At 36.8% G+C, this 17,705-nt stretch overlaps 1 protein-coding gene across 3 annotated transcripts in view; it reads right to left on the bottom strand.

The window, feature by feature from the left end:
* The window catches only part of ATL1 (atlastin GTPase 1), a 73,005-nt gene that overhangs the window by 1,373 nt on the left and 53,927 nt on the right, over positions 1-17,705 (bottom strand). For 2 of the 3 annotated variants that reach the window (XM_007097557.3, XM_042989678.1), the window contains exons 7-13: positions 12,699-12,791; positions 11,521-11,659; positions 6,633-6,760; positions 5,506-5,562; positions 4,380-4,451; positions 2,635-3,066; positions 1,410-1,424 (exon numbers count right to left, since the gene is read on the bottom strand). In XM_007097557.3, coding sequence (XP_007097619.1) covers positions 1,410-1,424; positions 2,635-3,066; positions 4,380-4,451; positions 5,506-5,562; positions 6,633-6,760; positions 11,521-11,659; positions 12,699-12,791 — 936 coding nt within the window. The remainder of the gene's footprint in view (positions 1-1,409; positions 1,425-2,634; positions 3,067-4,379; positions 4,452-5,505; positions 5,563-6,632; positions 6,761-11,520; positions 11,660-12,698; positions 12,792-17,705) is intronic. The other variant, XM_007097558.3, reaches the window with a different exon arrangement.

The following is a 17,705-nucleotide window of genomic DNA, read 5'->3' as shown; positions in this document are numbered from 1 at the left end:
GCAGGCTCCAGGCTCTGAGCTGTCAGCACAGAGCCCAACATGGGGCTCAAACCCACAAACCGGTGAGATCATGACCTGAGCCGAAGTTGGACGCTTAACCGAATGAGCCACCCAGGCAACCCTTGAGTCTGAATATTTTTAAAAGCTGGGTAAAAGCTTGATATCCTCTAAATAGTAACCAATGCCCAGGAAATTCCATTATTTTTTTTTTTATCTTTTTGAAGTCTCTATGGCTGTTTTCTTAAGTCTAAGTAATACCATCAGTTTTATGAATGCATATGGGTATAAATGCATAAATGGTGTTGCCCTAGATCTATCATATTAGAGTCTAACATTCAATTTAATCCGTGTTCTCTTAAAAGCTTAGATTGCTTTTATTTTTTAATGAATTTGTTTTACTGAATTTTATATAAAATGATTCTTTATTGACCTGTATTAAATGTGTCATTGATATTAATTAGAGGACATACTTCAGTTACATGTAACAGCAGAAACTGAGGAAAGAATTATGTGCTATCTCTCGTTAAGATCAGTTTTGCTTCCTGAAGATAATGACCAGAATAACTCCACAGAGATCGTTTTTCTTATGTAACAAATGATTCCTTCCTGCAAGCTCAGATTCTTTCCTCAGACACAGAGTTTTGCCCATGTGCAGGAGATATGAACAACTTACAGGTCCTGTCTGAGGTATGCTAAGAAAGTTACACTGCACACTGGCCCGGAACCTGCTTACAGTGGTAAAGGTAACGGTCACTCAAAAGCCAAAATTAAAAACAACTTCTAAAGGTTGTAGTTCCATTTAAATACTCTCTACTAATTAAGTTTCCTCAAGATTCCTAACTGTATTTTGTTGCACTCCCAGGAGAACAAAATACACAATGTTGTAACTGCAGAATTTGGAGATTTGGGGGGCACCTGGGCGGTTCAGTTGGTTGAGCACCCAATCCTTGATTTCAGTTCAGGTCATGATCTCACAGTTCATGAGAGCCAGCCCCGTGGTATCAGGCTCCGTGCTGACAGCATGGAGCCTGCTTAGGATTCTCTCTCCCTCTCTCTCTACCCCTCCTTCACTCCCTCACGCGTCTGTGTGTGCACATGCTCTCTCTCTAATATTAAACATTTAAAAAATTCTTTCAAAATTTTCTACACATTCAGGAAACAACACAACACATCATATTCCTGATCATCAACACTCTGTTTCACATGCAGATCAAATCACATAAGATGTCTGGAATAGATTTAAAACCATGTTAAAAATTCATAGTTAAAATTGTGAATCTTAGAACACAGCAGTTGTCACCAGAGATTTTCGAATCTATATTGAGATATCCATTAATGGCTAGTTTACAAAATAAGAACATCGTAAATTTTATAAATATATAGCTCTTAATTAAAAAAATTCAACTTACCTCATTTGTACTTCCCTGTGGCAAGGCAGTTTAAAAGGGAAAAAAAGAAAAGTATATATCCTGCTTCATTAATAGCATTATGATAATTCAACTCCTTACAATATTTATGAGCATTTAAGAACAAATACTCCTGCAAATATTTTTAGTTCAGATTATATATTTTATCTGAATTTTTTGACGAACCCAATTCTATATTCCTCATAGGGCTCAGCATCATGTTCTAGGAGCGCCTTGGAATTGACCTCAAATAGCCCCTCTTCACTCTTCTGAGGTTGAGGAGCTATTTGAGACCGTGGGTCAGAGGATCCATTCATTCTTTACCCACAGTGCGACCATTAGTTTATTTTAGCTAGATTCTTCAAAGGCACATGGTAAATTCATTAGTTAAAATTCTAAAGAGTATATGTAAGTATAAATGCTGGAATAATTGTAGCCATTACTACCTGCAGAACATAAATGTTCAAAAGTCTTAACTCCAGAATTCTATGAACAATCTCTATTTTAGCTTCACTAAATGCCCCTAAATTTTCATGAGGTACTGAAGACCCTTCCAGGATGACAGAGTGAGTTCATTATTATTCTAGGTGTGTTTATTATTGTCTTCCCTACCCATAATCAGTTATTTGAACAACAGACCACAGTGACCCTGACTCTAGGTTATGGTTAATTGAAACATAAAGGACAACCAACCGATCAGCAGCTGATCCAGAGTTTGACCTGGACTCCTGTGGCCCGGTACAAATGTCTAGCTCAAATAGAGACAATCTAAAGTAATCAGATCTTGCTTTCAGGAGATTATACTAAAAGAGACAGTGATACAACAACTTAGGACAGTGGTTCACATACACCCCTAACCAAGCCAACTCTAGCCAAATGATGGGTTTTAAGTATGAAGTAATCTTAACACATAAACAAGTAACAATCGGCTCAAAAAAATTCAGCTGTGCTTAACATCTATGACTTTTAGGACAAAAAGTAAAAAACCACTGCCTAATCCATGGATATTTGAAAATACTGCAATGCTAACTGGGAAACAGTTGTGTGGGACTTCACATATTGTATTACAGTTTGTATCTGGCCATCCTGACCGATTTTAAAGCCCACGAAGACTGGGGCCCAAGTCATTTTCACCTGTTTATTTCCAACATCTTACACTGTGTCTGGTAAACAGATGGCATTCAAAAGTGTGCCGAAATTAGTTGAAAAGGATGAAATGTATTCCTACCTGGTCCCACAAGGCTGCAGCCACCTGGTCTATTACAGCCCCCAACTCTCGGTATTCTCCAGAGTACCGGATGTATGCCCAGGTACACAGGGTGATAAGAGTCAGTCCCATTATCATATTGCATAGGCTAGCTATGATGTCCAAGCCAATGAATCCAGTCACACCAGCAATCACGTAAGTGATAAAGATGACGACAAACAGTGTGGCTGGGGTACGAGCTGCATGGAAGATATTTTTGCTATCATTGTGCTTGATATACTGGATGTAAAGTTCATCTATTTCACTCTCCAGCTGTTGCAGGTAACGCCGGCTAAATTCCTCCCCACCCATCTTCTTCACCCCTCGGAATAGCTTCACAGATTCTTCCTTAAGCTCCAAATGTTTGGTCTGTAGGTCATTAGGTGCCAGAAATGGTTTGTCGCCACCACAAATCTGTATCAGATAGAGAAGTGCCATTTATGCAATGCAGAGTAAAATTCACAACTGTGTCAAAATCTTCCACTTAGCTAGATGAATTTGTTAGAACACGGAAGGTGTCTACTTTTATGTTTTGTCAACCCACATTTGCACCCTCCATTATCAGGCATCACTGTAAGTGGGACCGGTACTTTATAGGTGACTTATATAAAGCCATTCTTAATTTTTATTCTCTTTTTCACCTGGGAAAGAATATCCAAGACTTAATCCAAGTTCCTCAAGATGAAAACGCATGATGCAAAGTGAACTGCAAACTGAGTTCATTCACAGAATGAATCCAAATTCAAATAAACTACTTATATACAAGTTCTTCTAGGAAATTTATTCTAACTACACTGAAGTATTTTTAACCAATGAGGTTTAGCTTAAAACAATGAGTAGTGCTATAAAACTCTAAAGTAAAATTATGAAAAACATGTTCTTTGGCAGTTTTACTGATTTTGTTTGAATGGAGCCCTTTCAGTATTTTCTTCAAGAGACCAAATGAAAGCATATTAAATGTTCTTGGACCACATTTGCAGTTTTTTCAAAAGTTACAAGGGAAATCTCAGTTACCCATACCTTTCACTTTGGTTTTTTGAGATTTAACTATATAAAGCATACTAAGTACATACTCTAAGTACCGTTTAGGTATGGTGTGAACACTATTCCATATACTGTATTTCTCTTGACTCTTAAGACTCCAGCTACTTTGGATGTAATCTTTATCATAGAACATTTTCAGAGGGAAAAAACCTATCCAATTAGTAGGTATATACAGTAATTATTCGATGCACCCAAATTCGGAATGTTAAAAAGAGGAAATATAGTATGTAGAAATATTGGCCCTTGAAGCTTAATTTCTTTTTTCCTAACAGTTTTTTATAGTTAAGATAGAAATACTAGAATTGTTGCAAGAAGGGAAGTGTAGTGGAGATGATAGCACATTATATTAGTCACTAGAACTTATAAATAGTGGGAAGAAATGGCCAAAAAAAAAATAAATAAATAAGAAAAGTGTCTCTGATATAGAGAGAACACATCTAAAATACGTTTTAACACTATGTTTTGTAAAAAGTGTTTTAACACTATGCCTACATAGTGTTCCTTTCCTAAAAAATACTTCAGGAATATAATAAATAGAAATGTGATAAACATAGGCTGAGAAAGCAGAAGTTAAAACCACTTCTTTGTAGACGGTACAACTTGGAAGAAAAAAAAAGAATGATCTCATGGAAGAAATACTGATTTTATTTAAAACATAATTTAAAATATTATTTAATTCTTACCTCTTCCATCTTTTTGTTGTATGTATCCTTGGCAGTTGCTACGGCCGCTAAATTGTTAGCTTCTGCTGTGGCCTTTGGACAAAGTACAAAATATGATGTAAAATGGAATTCATATTTATTAAACTCTCACAGGCAATTCTCATTTCTGAGTATCATGTGCAAGAAATGTACAAGAACACAAGGTCATGAAATAATTTGAAAGTATTGAAGTATTTCCACTACATTTTTAAAAACTGGTAAAATTAAAATTTCAAAATACATAAAACACAAATTTACTCAGTAAGTCACAGTTCTAAAACTGAATTTTCATTTGGAAGAATTTTCTTCTTAAAAAATATTTTTAACCCTCTCACCAAATGTGGGGGGGGGAATTTATAAACCCAAACACATGGGAAATAATATACAGTGCATTTTATCTGTACTAATATATATATATAAATATGTCTTAGGTTTAAAGATTGATACTGATAGAACAATGGATCACTGACAAAAAGGAACTATTAACAACTTATTTTTTTTTAATAAAGAAAAAGCTAATTTCTCCTTCCTGAAATATTTATAGAGACCACTTGTTTAAAAACCTGGACCCGCTTTTCTACTTAACATGTGTGAATCTAAACCACAGTATGAGTCTATTTTCCAAACTAATTTTGTACAAAGAGAATGAGAACTCTTTGGTCTAAAGTGTATGTTGGGGTGCCTGGGTGGCTCAGTCAGTTAAGCATCTGACTCTTGGTTTCGGCTCAGGTCATGACCTCACAGTTTCATGAGTTTGAGCCCCTTTGGGCTCTGTGCTGGCAGTGTGGAGCCTGTTGGGATTCTCTCTCTCCCCCTCTCTCTGCCCACCCCCACCCCAACTTGCAGTCTGTCTCTCTCAAAATAAATAAACTTAAAAAAAAAAAAAGTGTTTGTATAGTCAGCACAAGTGAAGCTCCTCTATGTGTATACAACACTGGTAGTTAACAGAAAAATAACCTTCCAATAAATCATTCCACCATGTTTATTTGGCAATTACTGACGGCTGGATTGGAGCATATCTTTAGCTTAGCATAGGCTAAAGCTAAGGAAAGCTTAGCTTTAGTAACAAGTATTTTTAAAAATGTCACGCCTCTTGATGAATAAATACCTGTAACATGGATTTGGGATGTGGTAATTCTTCACCTTGATAGATCTTTATATAAGCCTAAAAAAATGAAAAGAAAAAGAGAGACTCATGTTCAAGTAATTCCATTCACTATTTCTCAAACTCTGTGAAATTGTACTCGAAGGTCTAAAGTCTTGACAGTTTGGGGAACTATTATCTTTCTCATGTGTTAATTCCCCCTTTCTTAGTCCCTGTTCCCTTTTCCTGAAATGGCCCTTTCATCCAACTCTACTTGGCCAATCCTACCCTTCTTAAAGACTTAAGTCACTGCCCCCTTCTCTAAAACCTCAGATCCCTCTGCTAGGAGTAACCTTTCTTTTTCATTTACTCACAGGAATTTGTACCTGCTGCTGTCGTCAGCTTTATGGAATATCTGATTTCTGTAAGGGTCCTTAACCTCCTACTAACTTCTAAGCTCTTCCATAGTGTTATGCACAATAAGAATTCAAATTTTAGATAAATAACATCTCATTAATTGCTAAGAGTGATGAAGGTAAATAATCACACAGGAGATATGTGAAGTATTTTTAATGACAAAAATGTGAATTTTAAAAATAGTTTAGTCCTTGGAGCATCACTCCACAAATGAGATTGATTACTGAAATTCCCCAATATGTATGTGGTTGGTTAAAAAAAAAGTGTAGTATTTGGTACTACCTGAGCTAAAAAATAAACACAAATTTAAAGTTATTCCACTTTACATCAGCCCATGGTGCAGAGACAGGAAATGTGGAGGAATTTTCTCTAGTAGAAAGGTAAAGGATAGCCCCTTCGGAAGAATCTTCAGAATGAAGGTAAGATTCAGCATAGGTCATGACTGAGGACTACATGTTATGGACCTCGAGAAACACCTCCTCCCCCCACAAAAAACAGACTTTACCAACTCTCATATTTATATTTCAAAATATATTTCTCTCAAGATAAAGTTAACACTAAGAGTTTTAAAATTTTAATTTCAGAAAGCAAGCTACTCTTGGGAGTCTAATGATTTTTTCTCATTTTTATAGATTCCTCCTAGGTTTGCCCCTATATTACAGAGTCTATACTTTTTTGTTTGTTTCAAGTAGGAACTGCATTCCAAAACAATGCTCTAGAAATGAGAGTCATACCTTGAAGTACTCCACCAGACCTCGGCAGGTGATTTTGTTCCCATTGATCTCTTTAATATCTAGGCTCTCAGGACTAAGTAGCCAAGGAATGAGTATTTTCAAGTTTTTGATGAATTCATCATCTATTTCTATAAGTAAAAGCACATTCATCATTATTTTAAAAATCCAATCCAAGTCCTCCAAGGCATACAATAAATAAAACATTCTTGATTTTGTCTACTTCTTCCCCAGTGATAAAGCCATCACTCACTTTGCCATCATCTAAGCAATTCCCAAAACCCACTTTTCTTGGATGAGTGATCCTCCTTGCCTAAACTGCTGTTCTTTACTTCAACTACATATTTATCTTCCACCCATAAAGTAGCTTTCTTGATGTTAAACTTTAAACAAATATTTTACATCCCATTCACATAACCACATTTCATGTATTCTGATGAGTTTGTTGGTGGTTTTATGTATACAGGCTCATAAATGGGAAAAAGGCCAGATACTCACTGGTTTATAAGATGTATTCCTGCCAGAAAATGTATGCAAAAATTGCTCTGTTTTTAGCGTGCCCACCTTATGAAAAGTGTACAGAACTGAATAAGGTCTGTTAATTAGTACTCAAGTTCAGAAAGACAGTGATGGTAATGCGACATTTGGTGATGAAATTCGCCCATACAAAATAACATGGCAAGAAAAGGCCATGGAGGCAAATCAGGATGTCTGAGTTGTTCACCTATCATGTTTAGGACAACTGATGACACATAATCCATGTTACGGCATTAGGTTCAAGCTTAACATTACGTATTTAGCAAAGTAACATAGAAAATACATATTCAGAGAAGTCTTTTGAACATAGTGATAATTTCTAAATCATTTCAAAAGATATAGAAAAATACACCTACATAAAAAGCAAGATATGGCCAGAGATTTGATATCTAAGTAAATGTAATAACTGCCTACAATTTTTAAAAATCTGAATTTAAGCAGAATCACTGAGATTTCAGGCTTTGGGACTGGTGATTTCTGAGGTCTTAAGAATAAAGATTCAAACCATGTGGTTGTGTTTGCATTTTCCTTGCGTGTTACTACAACCCCACTATACACTGAAATACTAGTTTACATAAGAATTCATGCTTTTCTTCTCTTGCTTGCTGCCTTTACGAGATGCATGAGCATACTGTTGGAAATCCTTCAGACTTCTTTTATTTCAGGTTTTGTATACCTTTGAAATTGTAGTGCCCAATCTTTTATGAGTACTTGTATAGGTGTTTATTCAAATGTATTTTGCTGTTGCATTGCACCAATTCTTACTCATAATTTTGCTTTGTATTATATATAGATTTATTCAAATGTATTTATTCAGTTATTATTGTGGTTTGCTTTTCAGGTACCAATATTCACTAACAATACTGGTGTCTGTATTATGTTACCACATGCATCTGTATTCACTGATACCAATAGGTTTTCTTCTCTGCTTATCACCTTAGGTTTTTTTTTTTTTTTTTTTAGCATTTGTAAAATATTCCTATATACCTAGAATGTATGAATTCTTCCCGAATTTCTGTATGAAACAAACTTTCTCATTTTAAAATGACTTTAAAATCACTTCTAACGCATGTACTTAAATTCCACTCCCCACCCACTCCCTTATAAAATTGGGATGAAATAAGATACACCTGTATCTCATGCACCAGCAGGTGTGGTAATTATCATTAAAGCAGCCAGCATATAACCGCATATTTGGATTAAAAATGCGTTCTGAAGATGGCACTGGCCATAGTCTTTGTTCTCACTGAGACCAATACCAGATATCCCAATTCTGGATTCAGATAACACAAACCAAAGGTTCACAACATACGCAGTGGTGAGCTCTTGCTAACGCTATCAGTTCAACACAGTACACACATGACCCAGAATATCGGCAGCCCAGTTCAGGTCAATTTACAGAGGTGTGCTAATTAGCTCTGACCCACTCCAAGTATTCAAACAAATACGTGTGGGGAGACCGTTACTGGGGATGCTGTTCTGTCTTTACCATTCCTTCAATAATCTTTGCCACCTGAGTAAAACTCTGCCAGGAATTCAGGGGCTAGGCCAAAGTGGTTATCTGCCACAACTGGGGACATGATAAGATGCTGTAAAAGAACTCTGCGGGGCAGATGCACTGGTGTGGCACTGCTGTGTAAATCAACCAAGAAAGAGATCTCAGGATTACCTGACTGACAATTCATTAGAAACAGCTTCTTAAAAAACCATTACCTTGCAATAGTGTTTGGCTACGCTTCCTGAACTCTAACTGAAGCTGCTAAGAATGCATCTCCACAATTTATGATGTGGTTTGCCTGGCCGTTCTACATGTGGTACCATAACCCAGAGGAACCTCAAAAAAACAAGCAGACAAACAAAAAACCAAAAAAAGTAACTCCTTGTTAATTGAAAGGTTAGACTGACTACGTCATGAGAGGTATTCGGTGGGCACTTGGAAAGAACTGTCTGAATGCAGCAGGAATGAACCTGATCCTTTTGATTTCCTATGTGGGAAGCCACTAAATTAATAGCAGCTAAATTTAATCATAGTATCATAAATTTCACATAACAGAGGAAATGGTAAGATAACATTTTCAGTAGTGAGGGACCATGAATAGTAATTATAACAATTATTACTGCTGATAATGAACTAGAAAGTACTTCTGTAAGTTTATGAAAGAGTATGTGGGAACTATCATCAGAGAACAATTTTTGCACAACTGTTTATTTAGAGACATTTCTTCCGTAGAGGAAGAAAGTGGTTATTCAGATGCCAGCCTTCTGGAGAGCAGCATAGCCAGTGGACAAGACATCCCAGATAGAACTCACATCGAATTACAAGATTCAGGATGGGATGGAAAAGCAATGTAGATAGCTGACTTTCAAAACTACCCAAGGAGAAACTGAGGCTAAGAAGAACATTTTGGCACACAGATTCAGCAGGCGTCCTAGAAAGCCTCATCAAAATGCAATTTTGATGGGCACCTGAAGCTGCTTTTCATTTTTTTTTTTTCTCTCAGGCTAGCCACTTTGGTAAACTCATAATTTTGGGGTACCTGTAAAACAATTGTGTAGGTTAGTACATATTTAGACATATATGTACAATTTGATGAGAAACAAATCTGCTTAAAAAAGTGGGGTTCGTGGGGCGCCCGGGTGGCTCGGTCGGTTAGGTGTCCGACTTGACTTTGGCTCAGGTCATGACTTCACAGTTCACGAGTTCAAGCCCCATATCGGGCTCTGTGCTGGCAGCGCACAGCCTGCTGGGGATTCTCTTTCTGCCTCTCTCTTTGCCCCTCCCCTGCTCACGCTGTCTCTGTCTCTCTGAAAATAAACTTAAAAAAAGGGGGGTGGGGGTTCTATACCTGTGTGTGTTGTCTTCAACTCTCTCCCTGAGCTCTTTCATTGCAAAATCTATCAGTTAATTTAAGAACTGTGGCTGTACACTGCACGAATGGAACAAGCCAGAGTACTTTTGTGTCCCAATAAAGGACTGTTGTTGAAGGCCTGCCCCTCCCCTGCCTGTTTACGACTGCCCAACTCCAGAGAAGAAAGAGGGGCCTTGTGGGAGCCCACCCTTTATGTAATTTATTCAAAACACATTGACGGCATTAGGTAAGTGCACAGTATCAAGAGGTCTGTGTGCTCATTACTGGGTTGGAATTCGTAAGTGACAGGGACAAGTGACATGATAGGATCCTGGAATCCCTCCATTAATATGTGCCTGGTGCTATCTGTTCTGTTATATAAAGATAATTTAAAACATGTACAGAAATACTGCTGATGAAATGTGAGATTCTATTTATGATACTGTCATAGTTAAATATAAGGTATCTGACTACAAATGCCATGGAAACGGGGAAAAAAAATAGGTTTGCTTTTCAAACCTGCCAGTTCTGTAAAAGTGAATACATGTTATGTTGTCCCTTTTTAAGATTAATTTTGAAGCCCTTTGAGAACAGTTGTGCTGAAAAGCTTGTTAATGTCACTGTCGCACCAACCCTGACATGATGCAGAAAGGCCACAGGAAATTAAGCAAATATCTGAACTCAGTGGGGTGTGTATTCAGTGCGAGCCTTACAAGTAAATAAGTCAGAAATGTTTTTGTATGAATTACAAAGCAAGTATCTAAAGACCTGGTGATATCTATTAGGAACTATTAAATTCTATTTCTTCAGACCCCTTCTACCTACCCCACCCCTTTTTTTAAACAAGTTGAGATTTTTTGGAATCTTAAAATGTTAGGAATGCCTCTCTGTTTGACAGATAATTACATACTATTAGAATACACTATTTCAAAAACACTCTAGTGCTTCTGGATTTTTCAGCAACTGGTCCTCATCCAGAAGAGGATTTCACTTTTACTGAGGGTTTTAATAGTTTATAATTAAATTCCTTAGTAGCACTTTTAAAGAGCTTGAGTTCAGAACTACACAATGTTTCTTTCAATCTTTAATTCTATAACTTATCATAATATTCTATAACCTATAATACAGCATTCCAATAACATAGACATCTATTTTTCTCCTCTAATGCAAATAAGGCAAATTAAACAGGAAGACATTAAGGAGCATTTCTCAATGTACAGACGTAAGTAGAAACCTCTGCAAAAAGGGCAGAGTCGCTGCCTCCTAGGTGAATGCAAGACTTTGCCTGTTTTCTCCATGTACGTATTTAGAACCCATGGAATCCTACAGTTCCCCAAGAAGGTGCTCCAGCACCAGACCAGGATTCCCAGTTCTCCTGACATTTTTTAGTCATCAGCCTCACACAAGTGGATAACCTAAATCAGCAGCTGTAAGCCCAGTAGATAAAATGACAATTGTACAACCAGACTAAGTAATGTAAGTATATATTCATTAAAAAAACACACCTTTCAGTTTTCCATCAAAGTTTGGATTGGTAGCTACTTTTAAGCCAGGATGAGGTAGCAGAAAACAGGAAATTTTGGTGAAACAGGAATGGATGTGTTTTCGAACATTCTGTAGTTCTTCATGCTGGTTCCCTGAGACCTGCAGTAAATCATTCTAAAGTTTAAACTACTTGCAACATAAATTGAACTCCAAAGAATTCTGTAGCGTCTTATATTTGCTATGTCTGTCTGGTCCCACAATGATAAAAATGACAATATATAAGCTGATAAAGAAAGAATAAAGTCTTGGGTGAACAGCCATATCTCCATATAGCATATATATGCCATTATTATTACAATTAACAAATGCTTACTCTTATGCTAACTCAGGTGGGCCTTCCCATTTTTTACTACAAATTAGTGGGGTTTTATTCTAGCTAGTTCTTATAAATTCCAATTTTAATTCAAAGTACTCACAGGAGACATGAATGGATCATAAGATATTCCTACCTTCTTTTCAGGAGATACTCAAGACAACCTCTTATCACTTGGTAGGTATACATTAAAATTCTAGAAAGGTGTCTGAATAGGTGGGTATTTATAAGCTAAATTGCCCCTGTTTTTTCAAATGTATTTGACAGTTAATAGTACGACCACCCTAAAAGCAGTTATAAGCCAAAAAGGACTTTTTCTCAGCGGGTATTTGTTGTCATCTGTGTTCAATATAAACAGTTGATTCAATATTGCACTATCCTGATACAGAAAATAGAGAACCCTCTAATTTCACTTTCTCTGAACTATTTGCTAATAGTTCTCTGAACTATTTGCTAATGTTCTAAGACTGACTTTGGGGATTTCAAAATTATATATTTCTGTTAGACTGTTTTAAACCTCAATGAAAACAGATATTTGTACTGTCAGCCTTGAACTGATTTAATTATTCAGATTAAAAGATTTATCTTTAGGAATCAGTCATTGTTTTGTAGATATCTACAAAAGAATTCTTTATCTGTATCATAATTACTTATAATATTTAAAACTGTAGCTCTGAAAGCATTGTATTAAATATCAATCTTAGTTAGTAAAGACACTAGAAGCATAAGACTGTATCTACTAAATGTCCATTCTGCAACTCATTCAACAGAAATAATTCTAGATTACTACTGGTGAAGTTTCATTCACCTAAATTTCTAACAAACCTTGAGGCGTTTTTCCAAGAATTTGGAGCCACCTTCGGCTCCGTATGAAAATTCGTATGGGAAACTCCAATCCCGAACAAGAAATATCAGACTCTGAGAAACAAGAAGAAGAAAGGATTGATAAGGGGACTTTAAATTGCCTTCCTCTGCTTCCTATGGAAACCAATGAAGTGCTACTGTTACTACCATATGAGTAGTGTCCTACAACGCACTATGGAATTAGAACAGCAAACATAAAACCTTTGAAAGTTTCCAAGCAATCTCTCCCCCATGAGATCACCCTTCCTGTTCCCACTAAGTGTAAACAGAAAGCTGCCTCCAAACTGATTGTATTGACATAGAACCATTCAGCCGGTTTGAGGGCACCTCTGTCTCCCATCTCTTGTGGGGGGTGGGGTGCATTCTTCTTGGCAATTTGGGGACAGCTCTTTAAGACTCAAGTGTTATTTGAGGAAAGTTTTATCTCTTTAAATATTTTTCCTCTACTACTTCTGTCCCATTCTCTTTTTCAGGGGCTCTCAGTTTACATACAGGGTATGCAGATGGATGGGAATCCAGGTTTTGTGAGGCCCAAAGCTTATACAATCTGTTGGGGGAGGAGGGCTCAATACAAAAAAGAATACATAATTAGGCTTGATAGTGAATATTTATTTAGAATCAGAAAAATAACAAATTACAAATACAAAAAAGCTGACAAAAACACAAGCACACACACACAAATCCTGAAAAATAATTAACGTACCTTGTTAATAGATTTTTCCCTACTGTTTTTGGCTGCAAATGATTGGATTGCTTCATCTTCAATGATTATGAAATAATTTCTGTTAAAAAGCTAATTCAGTCTGTCCTCTAACAAGGCCATTTTTTATTATAAAAAAATAGTACAGAAAGTTTAGAAATGTCTCTGCTTCACAACTTATTTGTAATGCCGTGTACATTTTTCCTCATCTGTGAAATAGGGGTAATAATGGAATCCATCTCCCAGGACTACTAAATGAGATATGTATTAGGCATTTGGAACAGTGCTGTGTTAGCGATCTGATTTTTATTTTAATGGCCACATATTTTAGGAAATTGATAGGCCATAGTTTATTTTGCCAGTCTCCCAGATGTCTTCCAGTTTTTCTAAGAAATGCATTGAAAAAATCCTTGAAGCTGAATATTTGTTTACATCCAGGAAGATTTTATCAGAGACTGTGTTTCCAAAATTAGAACAATCATTAGCATCATTTGAGAGGCTTTTAAAAGCACAAAATTCTTGGGCCCCACCCCAGACCACTCGGAACCAAAGTAATTGTAGCTTTCGTTTAAGTGCCTATCATATGGCAACCACAATATCAGGAATTATGCACATATTTCATGCATTCCTGCAACAGCTAAGAGATAGGTTATAATTTGTGACTCTTTTCACAAGAGATATATAAAAATCACCTCCACCTGACATTAAGTGACTTGGCCAAAGGCACACAGAGATTGAACAGGTTAAACTTGTGTTACTTCAAAACCTTGTTGTACTGCCTCAACAGTAAGTATAAAACATGTACTGTAGTTTACAATCTGAGGTCTGATAAAATCATGCTTTTATAAGTTAAATTAAGAGATACTCTTCAGGGCACCTGGGTAGGCTCAGTCAGTTAAGCGTCCAACTCTTGATTTCAGCTCAGGTCATGATCTCAGGGTTCGTGAGTTCAAGCCCCACACGGGGCTCTGTGCTGACACTGCAGAGCCTGCCTGAGATTCTCGCTCTCTCCCTCTCTCTCTCAAAATAAATAAATAAACTTAAAACAAAAAAAGATGCTTCAAATTTAGTTTTAGTAAAAATTCAGGAAATTGAGAAAAAATTAGTAATTTTTATGAAATTAGCTATCTTTAAATGATCTTTCTAAAAGTTTGTATCTTCTGAGTTTTTAACTGAATTTTTAATCTTGCTTATTAAAATTTGTTGACCTGTCTCTTAATTCTCTTTTAATCGATGGGTTCTTCCTCCTTACTTTATCTGTTAAAGAACCTAGGAATTTAACCATAAATTCTATATGACCATGTAGAGTTTCCCACAACGTGGACCCTGCATATTCACCGGCAGTTTAACATACTCTTTTTTCTTCTGGATTTCTGCAAATTGGCAGCTGGAGACAGAGCCTTGATCTCAGGTTTTATTTCTTTGGCAGAGTGCTCTTCCATCAGGAGGCACATAGTTTATGATTATCTCTCCTTTGGTGAAATTATGTCATCTTTGCTTATCTGAAGTTCATTCTTCAGTAGCTTTCTCATTAAGGGCTCATGAGAACAATATTCTTTGCATTCTTACATGTTGATAAGTTTGTGATCCGTTGTAACAGTTGTGATTTTCTATTTGAAAGTCAATTTTGCTGGATATAAAATCCTTGGCTCACATCTCCTGTCCTGAAACCAGGGACACTTCTCAGTTTGAGTTATGGATAGTCTTGTTTCACAAAGTGGAAACTCTCCTTTCTTTTTTTCATTTTGGGGATTCTTGTGGGGAAGGAGAGATTTTTGTGGAGAGGAGAGTTTAAAAATACTTCTGGGGCCCCTGGCTGGCTCAGTCAGTGAGCATGTGACTCCCGATTTCAAAGTTGAGTTCGAGCCCACTTAGGGTATAGACATTACTTAAAAATAAAATATTTTAATGGGTCGCCTGGGTGGCTCAGTCAATTAAGCATCTAACTCTTGACTTCAACTCAGGTAGTGATCCCAGGGTCATGGGATCAAGCCCCACATTGGGCTTGGAGCCTGCCTGAGATTCTCTCTCTCTTCCTGTGCCCCTCTTCCCTGTTCACTTGCTCTCTCTCTAAAATAAAATAAAATTTAAAAATTAAAATTTTTTTAAAAAATAAAAATACTCCTATCCATGATCTTTAAATAGTCCACTGTCTATAACAGATGCCTATTTTTCTCAAAATGAAATATAGTAATTTGTATTCAGAATATTTCTACCTAAACATGTATTTTGAAAATAGAGATTAGCTAGGAAGCAACTTTTACAAAACAGAGCTTCATAACCCAGGATCAATGAAGCCAAGTATGTGGATTTGGCTATATTTTGCATTTTTCTTGGGAAATTTTAGTTTCATTTTTTGGTTTGTTTCACTGGCCATCTCCCTAAGTCAATATAATGAGGACCATGTGTAGAATAGGATCAAATATGAAGTCTTATTTTCTCAAATCAGGAATCTATTACCTGTCTATAGTATTAAATTCGTAAGTTCCATGCCTAATGCTCCCATCCAGTGATGTCCTGGTAAACTGACTCTCCAAATGACTTGATTTTGTAGCATTTGGCCATTTCTGTGGTGTAAACATGCCCAACATCACTGATTTTAAGCTATTAGCAGTTTAATAGTTGGCTTATATCATTCCTGAATATTTACTAATTAGTTCACATGAATTGATATAAGCTAGCTATAGATACCTACCAGCCCCATCCCCAGGAAAAGACTAGCTGTTCTAGAACCATGTAGTCAGTAAATACCTGAACTGGTTTTTAACCATGTAATCAACAAATTTCAGCTCCAGTTTCAGTTTCAGAGAACAATGAAACAAGGTTTAGAACTTGTTTTAAACCCATCTAACTAACAAGTCACTTCAATCAACAGCCCACTGAAAGCCAACCAATCAGTGAAAGCTTCATACTTAATGGAAGAATCACTCCAGAAAATTCACTGAGGCTGATGTGCATCCATTTCTCCCCTCTATAGCCAACACAAAACATGCTTCTGTATTCAACAATGACAAATATTCTAAAACTGACATCAACCTGTTCTTGCCTCTGGAAACCACGCAACTCCAAAACACACTCCTAAACCCTATGTATAATCTTTAGTTGACTTTGCTCAGTGAGACTAAGCCTCACCAGCATAGCTCTTTTACTTAACAAAGCAATAAATTCAGCTTTGGCTTTTGTACCAGATTTGAGTGATGGTGTCATCCTTTGACAGTTCTGGAAGTCCCGCTGAGATAATTTTGAATACTCTCACTTGGCAGCAGTCTCTGATACCCTCAGACTAACAGGTGCATTCTCCTTGTCCCTTGTTCCAAAATTCCATTTGTCCTTCAAATTTACTGCCAGGTGAATGTGTCTCAACAATGGTCTTACTTAGAGTTCTGATTTGTTTCACTGAGCTTCTTGTTGCTGATTAATTTGTTATTCTAGGATTTTTGTTACAAAGACCCACTAGGTCTTCATATAAGGTCATCAGTTCAAAGTCTTTGGTATAGGGCAATTCAACCTTCAGTTTTGGAAGTGAACTCATTTTATAATTAGACCTAACTTTTGTATAAGGTTATTAGAACTTTTGGTTTGGAGGTATACCATTTAGTAAATATTTTTGTTATTAATATCTTTATGCTTTGGCTGCTTGCTTTGCCTTCTTGCTTGACAATTCATACAAAGCCCTCGTATCGTGTATTTTTGCTTGAATTGTCTTGTGTTGCTGAATGTATAGGGAAGTGCTTCAGAAAGAACAGATAGAGGCACAGACTTCATAAGTCTCCAAACCAATCAAGATGCCCCAAGGACAAATGGTTGGAGGTCTGTTAAACTGGCAACCAATTTACACAAAAGTAATTAGTCAAACTTGGCCTTGGGAGTCCTACAAAACTTTTAAGAGGACACTCTTGATCTTGTAATTGTGAGTCACTGTTCTTAGCCCATAATACAGGATCAGTGGCTATCAGATGACTGATCGTACAGCACCATATTGACCTCTGCTTGCTTGAGGAACCAAGCTGCTTTTCTTTTTTTAATGTTTATTTATTTTTGAGAGAGACAGAGACAGAATTCAAGTGGGTTAGGGGCAGAGAGAGAGGGAGACACAGAATCCGAAGCAGGCTCCAGGCTCTGAGCTGTCAGCACAGAGCCTGACGCAGGGCTCGAACTCACAAGCTGTGAGATCATGACCTGGGCCAAAGTTGGATGTTCAACCAACTGAGCCACCCAGCCACCCCTCCAAGCTGCTTTTCAAAGCACACACTTTTGACCAACCTGTT

Source organism: Panthera tigris, chromosome B3 (assembly GCF_018350195.1).
Source record: "Panthera tigris isolate Pti1 chromosome B3, P.tigris_Pti1_mat1.1, whole genome shotgun sequence".
Lineage (NCBI taxonomy): Eukaryota > Metazoa > Chordata > Mammalia > Carnivora > Felidae > Panthera > Panthera tigris.
This window is presented reverse-complemented; position numbering and strand designations above follow the sequence as displayed.